Consider the following 13,192-nt stretch of genomic DNA (forward strand, 5'->3'; position numbering starts at 1 on the left):
TTTTCTTACCGCCACCTTTCATTCAAAAACTTGAGATAAACATGTTTTAAATTATAAATGAAATGTCAGCTACATTAATAAAACCCAGGAGATAATATACATAGTATTTATTGTAATTCACACATTTACATTTAAGTACCAATTCGTCCCCATATATGATGCTTCCATCCCCAGTTTTATCCAGCCCTCCTCCTCCAGCAGCTGCTGCTACTGGTCGTTCCCTGTATTCCTCCGGTTTTCTGAGGCGGAGCTGCAAAGCTGCAGCTGACAAGACGGTTCGGACCGGGCGACAATTGGGGAAGCGTGAGAGAGACAGCCCAACCTGTTGCCAATTACGGCGACCGTGATCTGGAACGGCGCATAAAGCCGCATTAATTGGCTCCCAGAGCGCGACGCAGCTCACCCAGCTCCACCGTCAGGCACGGACATAAAACAAGGTGCTTTTATTCATTACGTTTCCGTGGGAACAAGTTACACACAGAAGTAAAAAAAAAAAAGTGCATTCGTAGGAACAACTAGTCGACTCCAATATTCAAAGCAAACTGTAACAGCAAAAAGAAAATGAAAAGTGAAGTTTTAAAGGTATGACACAAATCTAACCGGATCTGTTCATTGTGTGAAATCTACACGGTGACCTAATCGAGGAGGAGATGGCATGTCTGCCTGCGACTTCAGGGGATCGTCGTCAGTAGGAGCTCTTCCCCAGCAGCATGCTCTGAAGCTGACGCATCCGGCTCTCCTGCGGCAGCGCCAGCCTCTTCTCGGCACGCTCCTCTTCCTCCAGCAGCTGCTCGATGTAGCAGGAGGAGCCCAGCAGGATGTGGCCTGTGGCCTGCATGGAGAAGACGGTCCATCGCAGAGCCTCCCTACGGCGCAGAGCACAGGCAGAGTGAGGAGGAGAGCGGGCGGAGACGGCACAAAATGAAGTGCACAAAAAGAAAATCCTGTCTTGTTTTATAAGATTACGTAGAACAAGTCAACGTTTTTGTAAAATCATATTATAGATTTTACAAAAAAAGGTTTATGTTGTAAAAAACCTAAACCTTATACTAATTTTTTTTTTTAAACTGACAATTTTTTGAAAAAAAAAAAGAAGTGCTGCAGCTATAAGTAATTTTATGCTGCAGCAATCACAAAGAGATGTAGTAACATCCTGAAGGACAGACTAGGAACTCCTAATAAAACCCTTGTCAGCCAATCACCTCTCATCACCCATGTGTCAAATGAACTGACCTCCATACTTGCTTATAAATGAACTGCTAGATGGTTTGTCGATCAAAAATCCTGGTTTCACCTGCGTTATACAAATAATCTAAAATCTCTGACGTATGTGTAAGACTCTTACTCACTTGAGCATCTTTTTGGCTGCGTAGCATCGCAGGTCGTAGGAAACAGTGTAAGCTCCGTAGAACGTCGCTTTCACATTAAGGCAGCCAATGAAATCCTTGGGGTTGTTTTTGTATAGGTCGAGGGTCAGTTTGGCCACATCTGTGCGGGGCTTCTGTAGGCACTCGATGGCCTGAAGTCTGGAGGGGCAGTTCTGTAAGGAGGAGGGGAGACTTAAGAGACACCTTTGATTGGAAGAACATCTTATTGGCAGCCCAGTAAATATTCATAAGGAGGAATTCAACCTTCCCCTTTAATTATTTTACATTATGAAGACACCTTATGTTGATTATCTCAGCTTAAAGGACAAACCAGATATTTAAAATTGCTTTTATTCTTTAGGTTAAATATCTAACATGCATAAAGCTGGATCGCAACGCCTGACATTTCCCTACCAAATAAACAAGTGGCATTTTGAGGCACGGTTAGACTGCTGAAGAGTGCCATCTAGGGGCAAGAGTGAACAAGAGTCTTACAGGATGTAGACTCCACTTTTCTCCCTTCTCCAGAACCATCAGAACCGTGTTCTCCGGCAGCGTTTGGAAGAACTCCTCAGTTTCCACGCCAGTGCCGTCCTCGTCCAGAACCAAGGCGCTGACACACTGCAGACTGAAAGAGTCGTTGACCTGGAGCCAGCAAAGAAAAGCAAAGACAGTCAGTACAGTTTATATATATATATATATATATATATAGACTTTTGAAAAGACTTTGACAGATATCTGATATTAGTATCGCCACTTAAATCCCGATAAACAATATGCCGTAAAGATTTCTACCCCGATACCATGACAGTACAACCACATGACTGACATCAATTTTGTTTCAGTTAAACACCCAACAATCTTGATCTGAATCACAATCATATGACCAAACAAATCCCCCACAGACTCCACCATTCACTCAGGATATCCTTGGCGCTGCCAAGTCTTCAGCTTACATTTCGCTTTTCCATCTTCTCACCTTATTCATCAGGTCTAGAAGCGCCTCTGCCATAATTCCTTTCTTCACGCTGCGGTCCGCATTCGTCACCCTGAAGGGTTTTGGTCGAAGCATTCGACTTGAAAGCAGCTGGGAGGTCATGGAGGCGCTGGCCGAGACGCTGGACGTCACAACCCTGAAGAAAAACCAAAACGGTTTGAGTAACAACTTGCTGCTTCAACTTAGCAATGCCTTGATCGTGCAGGGTAATGGAGGACAGGGCTTACTTTGACAGGGAGGATGGAGACAGAAGACTTAGAGACTTCATGGCATAATCCATGTGAGCGGATGTAGACCTGCAATTAGAAGCAGCGTTGGTTGACATCTTTCTACAAGACAGATTGTCGAAAGCAGATTGAGCTGTCTCAACTTGGTAACTCAATACTCCAAATAAAACCCAAACAAATGAAATCTATTCCTCAATTCAGACCAATGTTTGACTTGGAAGTCCAAAACGGTAAGTTAAAACAAACAGTCTTACATTTTGAAAAACGTGACTAATCCCCAGTAGGTGTTCTCAGTTTTCTCTCAAGGGAAATCCTCAGACTTTCTTCCTCCAATCCCGATCCAAGCCCACTCAGACTCCTCAAACACCAACACGGATGCTTGTCTTCTCTCGTCTCGTCTCTCAGTCTTGCAACACTCGGTCACTGAACTTTGCGCTGATGACTGCTGAGCTGGTGGCGAGTCGTCAGCTTTATTGAGAAACTCTCCACGGACACTCCCACTGACTTTGGACCACACTTTGACCCAGTAACACAAACCGGGGAGCCTACTGGCCACCCAGACAGGAAACTACTCGTACTGCAATTTTAACCTTATCCCAATGCATTCATCGGAGTTCAATAACAGGTTTTAATTTAATCATAAAATAAACTCAATGTTATTAACTGTGCAGCACTGGCGTTGAGTCCAAACTTACTTAGAAACTCTGATTTTAAAAGTGGTTCCCCGTGTCACTTCCGTTCTAATGTAGAAAAATGACGTGAGCCACCTTGCACTGAGATGGACTTCAGCTTGAGATTTATGGCGCTGATTATTCACTGGGTCAGAGGTCACGCTGACTGTTCAAGCGATTATGATGGGACGGATCAACGGGGTCATGGTTAGTGTGCGGTACACGCCAGCAAACACGCCGTGTCAGCTGCTATAAAATCAGAGCAGGTGTGTTCAGAACACCTGGTTAATTATCACGGTACACCTGGACAGGGAGGATAAACCATTACTAAAAGGAACACGGTGCTCTGCCGAGATATTGACAAACCAATGACGAAATATGGATATTTAACGCGATAAATAAAACGTTTAGGCAAAGCAGGACGACGGGCAAAGCGAGAAGTGGATTTGACTGTAAGAGAGCCCAGAAACTTTTTTAAAAATGTCATAAAAATACTTTTAAAAGGTTGAAAAAAACACAGACACTTACTTTTCCAGTGTTGCTCACGCGAAGTTCTTCCAAACGAGCCTGCGTCGGGGTCCGCACCATTTACACGCCGGCGCAGGAGTGCGGCTGAGGAAGTAGGCGGAGTCGGCAGTCCCTCTTAAATCGGCACGTCAGCCGCCTGACGCAGAGCGCAAAGCGCCGGCGTCCGCCAAGTTAAGGTTGCAAAAACAATACCCTGTGCTCCACAGACAGAAGAAAAAAAGACAAAAAGTAAAGAAAGACTGGAAAGCTCTCGTGTACTTTAGCTCGTAGCCATTCTGGTTATATATCTGTTTATTTCATGTTCATGTTGGTGTTGCGCCTTTTCTTTTCTTTTTTTGGCAAGTGAGAACATAATATTTCTTATTTGTTTTGATAGGTCTTCTCCGTTTCAACGCCATCTCCCTCTGGAGCCGCCCTCACGGCTCGCGGCTGGATTCTGTGTCGGCACTCAGATGGAGGAGCGGACCTGATGTCTGATTAACACCTGGAATGCATCAATTAAAGGAAATGCTTCCAGTCTGCAGTTTTCAGCAAATTATTGTTTTGTTTTGTTGTTTTTTTTAAGTGTTTGTGCTTCTGTATAAAGTGCGGATACAAAAATACTTTTTAAAGCAGGGCCGTGCAGAGACCTTTGGAGGGACTGGGGCTCGAAGTCAGAAAGCTGTTAGACAGACCATAGGAGAAAAGTTTGCTGCTTATGAAGCATGTTATGAAATGAGCAAATGTTACGGTATTTTGTTATATGAGCCCTACTGCATCTGTTTAACCTTTAACAAATTGGCTGCAGATTACTTTAAAGATTAAAAAAAAGCTGAAAGGGTTAACTACATAATGTTTTTTCAGGTTAGCACCTCGGAGATCTAGAATTGTAAGACGCAGATATCAAGACAGATAATTCTCTAGCTGCTGGTAGGGGCCCTCCAGACATTCAGGGAACCTCCAGTCATTCAGGGGCCCCTATAAATGGTTCAATTGTAACACAGTCCACAGATCTAAACCTGCAGCAGATAATTAAAGGAAGAAAAAAAAGTAGTACGTTTAGGATTTGATCAGGAAGTTTACTTTGTAAAAGTGCAAAGAACCATCTTGACAGTTTGATTGTTGTGTTACCATGGCTACAATATGGCCTGAGTTTGTTAACAAGTTTTTTGGTGGATGTTTACACCTCCTTTTTTCTACAATGACCCTAATATGTTTGTTGCAGTAAACCTACTGAAATAAATCCTTTGTTAATTAAGAACTACTATAAAATGAAAGCTGGTATGGCTTCATTTTCTTTCACGCCTGCGCACTAAGTCCCTACACGCTTTCAGGCGGAGTAAAAAGTAGTTCCCGTCAAATCCGCCTTTAGGAAAAAAGAATAACAATAATTTAGATACTTTCTAAGGTGACCTCGTTAAGATACATTATCTAAAGTGGCTGAAGTATGGAAATCATTTACACTTGACTTTGAGAATCGATTTTTTTAAGCATAAAGGTCTGCTCGCGGACGAATAGATATTCCAGTATCAAACCGCGCAACACTTTTACCCCTCAAAAAGCGAAGAAGAAGAAATAGGTCCCTCCATTAGCAGATTGGTAGTCAGCTTTACTAGTTGGATTATTAGAAAGATTTATTTCCATAAAAATGAGGGAAATTCTCCATCTTCAAGCTGGTCAATGTGGCAACCAGATCGGTGCGAAAGTAAGTAAACATTCTTTTTTTTTTTTCAAAAATGATACCTAAATTCGTTGGGACACCAACTGAAAAGTTACATTTAATTTGGGCGGGCTTCTAAATTAGCGTTAGCTAGCTTAGCAAAAGAGGGAGAAAAAGTAAAGGCAAGTAATAGCTAAATGACACATTTATAACCAAACAAAATGCCATATGATGACATTAATCCATCTTACATTGCTTAACACCGTCTGAAAATTTACTTTGGGTTTGAGGCCATAAAAAAAGTTAACATAACGGCCAGCCGTTGGTTTCCATTACGTTCCCGCTCAACCCGTTAGTTTGTCATTTTCCCTGTCTCTTTGGTTGTAGTTCTGGGAGGTAATAAGTGACGAACATGGCATTGACCCAACCGGGGTTTACCACGGAGACAGCGACCTGCAGCTGGACCGGATCAACGTTTATTACAACGAGGCGTCAGGTTTGTTCCCACTTCGCTTCGCAGTGCAGTTAGTGGAGGAAGCGCTTTGGTACCGTTACCACAGGAGGGCCGTTGTGTCTTTAGATTTTTCAATGACGCACACAAGGGTAGAGCGCCAAATGCACGCTCGAATCCCTCTGTCTGACCAGTCTCAAAGAAAAATAGCTAGGAGTTGCTAACATCTTTCTCAAACTGCTAAAAACTAATTATGAGTGGATATTGGTTTCTGAAGATTCTGCTGCAAACTGTTTATACTTTATATTTTCCACAAATCATTTTTGATCCATTCATCACAATATTGTTCAGATTTATTTGTCTATTATATCCTCTCTTCTAGGGGGGAAATATGTCCCTCGTGCTGTCCTGGTCGACTTGGAGCCAGGGACCATGGACTCTGTGAGGTCTGGACCTTTTGGCCAAGTGTTTAGACCTGACAATTTTGTTTTTGGTATGTATATTTCTGTAAAAAATTTTGTTCTGTTAAAAAAAAAGAAACTACCATATATTGGGCTGCCAAACAAAATCGGAGTGTTAATGGTTTACTTTCTCGAATGTTTTCCCATATAAATAAATGAAACTGGATATTTAGTTTGTCTGGATTTTTATTTCTTTTTTAACTAAATACTTTGATCTGTAACAGGTCAGAGCGGTGCTGGTAATAACTGGGCTAAGGGCCACTACACCGAAGGAGCTGAGCTGGTGGACTCGGTCCTGGATGTGGTGAGAAAGGAGGCAGAGGGCTGCGACTGTCTGCAGGGCTTCCAGCTCACCCACTCCCTGGGAGGAGGCACCGGCTCCGGGATGGGCACGCTCCTCATCAGCAAGATCCGAGAGGAGTACCCAGACCGCATCATGAACACGTTCAGCGTGGTGCCATCACCCAAGGTTTCTGTCGTCGCCTTTCTTAAATAATGGTTCAAAACGGCTCCCTCACTGCCCCAAAATGATTTCATTTATTTTTGCTTTACTCATCTTTTTTTTGCAATAAAGAGGTGGTGATGTTTTATTTTATTTATTTATGTTTTTGCCAAAGGCAAAAAAAATGATTGAGGTCATAATTTTAGGGAGATGATGATGATCACTTCTGTTCTGCTTCCTCAAAGTTCAATGCATACTTAAGAAAATACATTTATCGCCAATTGGGTGGACAACATTGGTCTTCTTTTGCCAACCCAGCTTCTAGTACAAGAAGTACAAAGCTACAAATTTCTATTGTACGTTAGCTCTAAACTGGGTTCCATGGTTCTCTCTGTATTCCGCTCCTGGCAGGTGTCGGACACCGTGGTGGAGCCCTACAACGCCACCCTGTCCGTCCACCAGCTGGTGGAGAACACTGACGAAACCTTCTGCATCGACAACGAGGCGCTGTACGACATCTGCTTCCGTACGCTGAAGCTCACCACCCCCACCTACGGCGATCTGAACCACCTGGTGTCGGCCACCATGAGCGGCGTCACCACTTGTCTGCGCTTCCCCGGCCAGCTCAATGCCGACCTGAGGAAGCTGGCCGTCAACATGGTGCCATTCCCCAGACTGCACTTCTTCATGCCGGGCTTCGCGCCGCTGACAAGCCGCGGCAGCCAGCAGTACCGGTGAAGACGCTCAGTCCACCCTTAGATTAGGATTATCCCCCACTTTAGATACTTGATTCCAACTGAATGCCTTCTCTTTTCCAAGGGCCCTGACCGTCCCTGAACTCACCATGCAGATGTTTGACGCCAAGAACATGATGGCGGCGTGCGACCCGCGCCACGGCCGCTACCTGACGGTGGCCGCCATCTTTCGCGGCCGCATGTCCATGAAGGAGGTGGACGAGCAGATGCTGAACGTTCAGAACAAAAACAGCAGCTACTTTGTCGAGTGGATCCCCAACAACGTGAAGACGGCCGTCTGCGACATCCCGCCACGCGGCCTCAAGATGTCCGCCACCTTCATCGGAAACAGCACGGCCATCCAGGAGCTGTTCAAGCGCATATCGGAGCAGTTCACCGCCATGTTCCGCCGCAAGGCCTTCCTTCACTGGTGAGTTAGGGTTAATCAAACGCGAGTCTGTTTGCCGAGAGAGTTCGTTTGGGGAGGTGTGAATGTGCTATCGAACTGATGTGAACCAATAAGACAAATTCTGCTCCACTGAAAAACCTCTGTCTCAATTTGGATGAATGAACTCTGATGCGTTTCAAATTCATATGTGTATGCAAGCGTCCCAGAGACCTCTCTAAAAGCACGAAGCCAACTTTAACACAGGGGATTCTGGGTAAATGCATCAAAAACCAACCCGTTAGCAGAAGTAATGGCTCACAGTCAAAGACAGAAGTAAAATCCTACAACCACTCAAATTTGACGTCACTGTTTGTTTACTTTCCTTAGATCCAGGAGGGAAACGGGTTTTTCAACAGCTTTGGTCGGTTTGACACAGTGGAGTGAAAGTGAAAGTGAACCGCACCATTTGAAAATGTAGCAAATGTTTGAACTTTGACCCTCAATCTTACCGGGTTTATCAGATGTACTAAAACACAGTGGCGTCCTCGTGCAAGGCATACACTGTTGTTGTCTCGTCACAGGTACACCGGCGAGGGCATGGATGAGATGGAGTTCACCGAGGCAGAGAGCAACATGAACGACCTGGTGTCTGAGTACCAGCAGTACCAGGACGCCACAGCCGAGGAGGAGGGCGAGTTTGAAGAGGAGGAAGAAGACATGGCCTAATATGGCGACTTTGCTTGGGCAACATTGTTAGATTTCACCATTTCTTTCTTTGTTCAAGGTGTTAAACTCTTAAGGTGTGATAAATGTCAACAGTTTTGCTTGTTCTAAAAGTTTTAGGATTGCTTTCAGGCCTTGAAGAAAACATGCAAGGCCTGATCTAATTTATGTTAAACATTACATTAGATTTTTTTTTTCTGGAACATAGATGTATTCACCTGTCATTCTGCCCTGAATGTTTTGTACATTGAAGCTTTGATCTGTGAGCGGTGTGTTTTTATGTGGTCGTTCATTGTTTTTTTACTGGGACTGTGATGATGAGTGTTTGTTTTTCTGAATGTTGTAACTCCTCCAGTCTGACCTCAACATCGCCCGCTCACAATGCATTTCTTTAAAGCTGTTTGTTATTTTCCTATGCAACCCTGCCAAGTTGGTACAGAACCCGTCTAGTGACATTAGAGAAGACAAAACAACTATACATAATATCTTGTAGGAACCACTTCATTATAAGAATGTTTTTTAATTCCCATGTCACCGGATGGACTCTTAGTTTGCCATCTCTGGATTTTGTCATTTTCTGTCTGTGATGTATTTAGGATGGTTTCACTACAGTAATAACTTGATGGTATGTTCATAGAGTTTTAAATAAAGTTGTTTTTTTTTTACCGTGGTACTAAGCTGTGGATTGGTGTTTTTGTGAGTTGAAGGGCGACATCTGCTGGCCAAATGGTAGCATTGTATTTAAACACAGGGAACTTTTGAGCCGTACGGAATTAAAATTCAGCAGTAACGAGGTAATGATGCGTAATAATGAAACTGATAGAATATTTTCCAGATCCATCAAACATACAACAGCTGAAGTTGGTGATGATCTGCAGAACTCTGGATTCTGAGGAGATGGGAAGATGCTCTTAAAACTGCTCTTGGCTCAGTATTACCATTTAATCTGAGCTACTAAAATATTATGTGAAGTCATTGGATGTTGGTATTATACTCCAAATATAAACTATTATCCTTTTTAAACCAGCAGTATTTTAACAGTACGTTCTTGCGTTGCTACAGTGACAAAAACTACCAGTTGAGATTTATTTGTTTTTGCTCATGTTACCCAAAGTCATTTCAGCACCTAATTGTGGTCTCGGGATTCATTTTCTGTGTGTACAGACCATCACGAAGCGCCTAACTCTGCACTGAAAGGAAAATGTTCAATAATTAAGCATAAACAGACTTCAAAATCTGAGAAGTGTGGCGTGCATTTATGTTCGGCCCCTTTCACTGTCAGTTGCGTGATCTACAAATCTTCCTACGTGCATTTACGTCCCGTTTCTTCTCTGTAATTAATTAGAGCGACAGTACTCTGACATGAGATAATCCAATTCCGTGCTCAGCGCCGAACAGAACAAGCCGAACGCAAATCGGGCGAGCAGCTCGTCCGATTGGCTCCTTCAGGAGCAGGAGCGCAGATGACTCATCAGCGCAGATATTCGCCTAATCAGGAGCAGATAATGCGTCGGACTTAAAAATAGCTGCGCCATGTTTAGCCAAATGCATAAGTGGACAAAGGGTCCGGCGGAAAGGATCCGTGCAGGTCAATATCCTGCCCGGGCCTTTGTCCCGCAGTCACACCATCAGATACCGCGGTCGGGGTGACGCAGGCTCCATCAGCCGGGTTTTTTTGACGGGCCGCTGATGCTTGTAATTACGATCTGATAATCGGTTCTGAAAATGAGGAAGCGTGATCGTCACATCGGATTTAATTGAACAATTGTGTGTGTGTGTGTGTGTGTGTGTGTGTGTGTGTGTGTGTGTGTGTGTGTGTGTGTGTGTGTGTGTGTGTTTTCTTCCAATTTAAGATCACACAGGCAAACACGAGAGACGTTTCACACCACAGTGCAAACAAACAACAACAACTAAAAAACGCCAGCCCACCAATGTCGGCACGCCACGTCACTCTGTCTGTTTATTTGGACTCCAACGTCAATAAATGAGGTGAAGTTGAAGTTGTATCACGAGTTGAAAAAGTTGCACAGAACAAACATTGAGCGGGTTTGAGACAAAGATTTATGTCACAAAGTTTTGTTTTAGCTCATTTTAATTTTTTTCCCCCCAGAGCCGGTCCAAGGTTGAATGAGGCCTTGGGCAGAATTTGATTTGGGGACCGAGCTTCCTGTCAGACCCATTTCCTTCATGAACCTTTTCGAAATGGAAAATGTTTACGACACCAATAAGTTTTGTTTTTTCTTTTTAATGCTGTTTTTTTTTCTTTTTTTGCTCTTTTTCTAAGTGCATTTCACTCAAATGTTTTTTTTTAACATTTTTTTTGTTAATTTTTTATTTTTACTTTTTTATTTTTTGTCTGTTCGAAATAAATAAATTAATTAATTAATATTCTCACAAATTTAACACAGAAAAACAAAAAAAAATTGTATCTGCCAACACATTGAACTCGACTACATTCTGAACATTTCCAAATTGTTTTTTTTTTTTTTTTCTAAATTAAACAATTCCATTTTTCAAAGTCGAACGTCTCTGGAAATTCCAATTTGTGTTTTAAACCTAAAACATGCTCGAATGTTTTTTGAAACACTCTCAGCACAGTCATTCTGAGTAGGAAAAGATTTCCTCTTTGAAAACCCACACGTTCTGTTGGAGCCTGAGCGCGCCGCCTCGCTTCACTCATGCCTCGGGCCGGCTCTGGGTCTCCGGCCGCTGCTTTCATTTCCTCTTGCCGATCCTCGCCATGAGCTCCGCGTTGGCCGCCGCCTTGGTCCTCATGTCCTGGTTCTTGGCGAGGTCTATGAGGACGCTGAGGATGCTGGTGGGGACGTCCAGGGACAGAGCGAAGCGGGAGCCCTGCTGGGCTCTTTTGGGCACCCGCGGCGCGGGGCGCGGCGCTCTGGCGCGCCGCCGCAGCAGGTGATGCTCCGAACGGAGCAGCGAGTTCAACGCGCCGTCGCGGTTCAGGAAGTCCACGGCCAGGACGTCTCTTTGCGAGTCCTCGTCCAGCCGGGCGAGGGCCGCGCGGCTCGCCTGGCTCTGGACGCAGCGGGGCAGCAGCAGAGCGAGGCAGAGACACACACACACACTCCTCATGGTGAGCACGTCTGCAAACACACACAGAGAGACTTATTTGGATCACACAGCTATTTGCGACAGAAACGTTGTTTTAGTTGTTTAAAGCTCCAATTCTTTGTTGTTGTCGTTGTTTTAGTTGTTTAAAGCTCCAATTCTTTGTTGTTGTTTTTAATTTTTCATATTTTTTTTATTTTTTAATTTGACCAGAACTTTGCTCTTTCGAGCCTTTTTCATAAGCGTAGCGCATGCGCTTTTTGTGCAAGTGACTCCAATTCAAAATGTTTCTTTTTTATATGTTTTTTTTTTAATGCACTGATGGAATCTCATTTGTGCTGCTTTATTAAAACAATAATAATTTCTGCTGAAATTCTTTACTTCCTTTTAGGGGTTTTTTTTCTACACACCATAAATGAACCAAATTGTAAACATTAAAAATAAAATAAATTGCACTTCCTGACAGTTTTTAATGATTTTTGCAAACACACACACACACACACACACACACAAAGAAAAAAATACAACTCCTGAAAACGGACCACGATCAGTTTCTCCAAAGTTTTTGAAAAAATGTCTTTATATGAAATATAGCACGAAAAAAAACACGTTTTGTTGTGTTTGGTTTGACAAAAAGTTAACATTTCCTCAAACGTTATTGATACGTTTAAATGATCCAATTCATTATATATATATATATATATATATATATATATATATATATATATATATATATAGATATATATATGTGTGTGTGTGTGTGTGTGTGTGTGTGTGTGTGTGTGTGTGTGTGTATATGTCTATAAATATTATTTTTCTATGACAAGCTTTAAAACAAAAAAAAAAAAAAAAAAAAAACAACAACAACAAAAGACCATTTTGCTGGGTCTTCCAGGTGCAGAAAACTTTAACATGCGACAAAACGATCAACTCCGCATGCGCACAGCAGAGGCCGCTCATCACTCACTCAGCTGACGGCGAAACCAGGAGTCAACTTGTTGCTCCTCTTGTTGGCGATCACCTTCCCTGCGGATCTGCGGCGTCCTCCTTCTTCTTCCGGCCTGTCAGATCTTCCTCTCCACTCGCGGTCTCTCCTCTGAGACGCCGCGTCCATCCGCCTCTCCGTTTATCCCTGGCGCCCCCGGCGCCCCTCCTCCTCTCGCTCCCACCGTCCCCCTTTTCCTCCTTCTAAAAATAGACGCAGCGATTGCCCATCGCGGCGTGGCTTTGCTTTTAATTAGTCGGGTTTCTGCTGCGGCCACGTCAGATCACGCACGTTTTCACATGTCGAGGTGTTGACTTTCGACAGCTGGTTGCGCAACCGTGGGGAAACAGATGTGACATAAATGTGCGTCTGAACGGTTTTGGTTTTGGAGAGTTTTCTGGATGAACGAACTGCAGAACGCGAGAGTCCCAACATCAACTAAACTGGAACTTTTGCAGATTATTTAATGTTTATTTATTTTTGGCTGGAATTTTCTGTTAAAAATCAGAG

The 13,192-nt window shown here is 43.4% G+C and overlaps 2 protein-coding genes across 3 annotated transcripts; one reads left to right on the forward strand and one right to left on the reverse strand.

Annotated features, from left to right (window-relative positions):
* Window positions 1–92: 92 nt before the first annotated feature.
* Window positions 93–3,897, reverse strand: cidec (cell death inducing DFFA like effector c). 2 transcript variants are annotated; one of them, XM_055024284.1, is made up of 6 exons: window positions 3,791–3,897; window positions 2,592–2,660; window positions 2,347–2,500; window positions 1,863–2,012; window positions 1,350–1,540; window positions 93–866 (listed from the first exon to the last, which is right to left on the reverse strand). In XM_055024284.1, exons 2-6 carry the CDS (start codon window positions 2,642–2,644, stop codon window positions 686–688), a joined length of 729 nt encoding a protein of 242 aa, XP_054880259.1. In that variant the 5' UTR covers window positions 2,645–2,660; window positions 3,791–3,897; the 3' UTR covers window positions 93–685. The 2 variants fall into 2 exon arrangements, with proteins under 2 accessions (XP_054880259.1, XP_054880250.1); XM_055024275.1 differs by lacking the exon at window positions 3,791–3,897 and adding an exon at window positions 2,846–3,141.
* Window positions 3,898–5,300: 1,403 nt separating this feature from the next.
* Window positions 5,301–9,293, forward strand: LOC129354769 (tubulin beta-4B chain-like). Its single transcript, XM_055024260.1, has 7 exons — window positions 5,301–5,474; window positions 5,817–5,925; window positions 6,263–6,373; window positions 6,566–6,810; window positions 7,195–7,517; window positions 7,603–7,947; window positions 8,487–9,293. Exons 1-7 carry the CDS (start codon window positions 5,418–5,420, stop codon window positions 8,629–8,631), a joined length of 1,335 nt encoding a protein of 444 aa, XP_054880235.1. The 5' UTR covers window positions 5,301–5,417; the 3' UTR covers window positions 8,632–9,293.
* Window positions 9,294–13,192: the final 3,899 nt, after the last annotated feature.

Source organism: Poeciliopsis prolifica, unplaced genomic scaffold (assembly GCF_027474105.1).
Source record: "Poeciliopsis prolifica strain line A6 unplaced genomic scaffold, Auburn_PproV2 SCAFFOLD003, whole genome shotgun sequence".
Lineage (NCBI taxonomy): Eukaryota > Metazoa > Chordata > Actinopteri > Cyprinodontiformes > Poeciliidae > Poeciliopsis > Poeciliopsis prolifica.

What these genes read in the sequence shown, in the direction of transcription:
- cidec (XM_055024275.1), bottom strand. An exon ending in TTCTAGACCTGATGAATAAG is followed by an intron (nt 2,013 to 2,346) that starts GTGAGAAGATGG and finishes TGCTGGCTCCAG; the next exon opens with GTCAACGACTCTTTCAGTCT. An exon ending in AAAAGTGGAGTCTACATCCT is followed by an intron (nt 1,541 to 1,862) that starts GTAAGACTCTTG and finishes TCCTCCTTACAG; the next exon opens with AACTGCCCCTCCAGACTTCA.
- LOC129354769 (XM_055024260.1), top strand. Translation starts at nt 5,418, where the DNA reads ATGAGGGAAATTCTCCATCTTCAAGCTGGTCAATGTGGCAACCAGATC. An exon ending in TTATTACAACGAGGCGTCAG is followed by an intron (nt 5,926 to 6,262) that starts GTTTGTTCCCAC and finishes CCTCTCTTCTAG; the next exon opens with GGGGGAAATATGTCCCTCGT. An exon ending in ACCTGACAATTTTGTTTTTG is followed by an intron (nt 6,374 to 6,565) that starts GTATGTATATTT and finishes GATCTGTAACAG; the next exon opens with GTCAGAGCGGTGCTGGTAAT.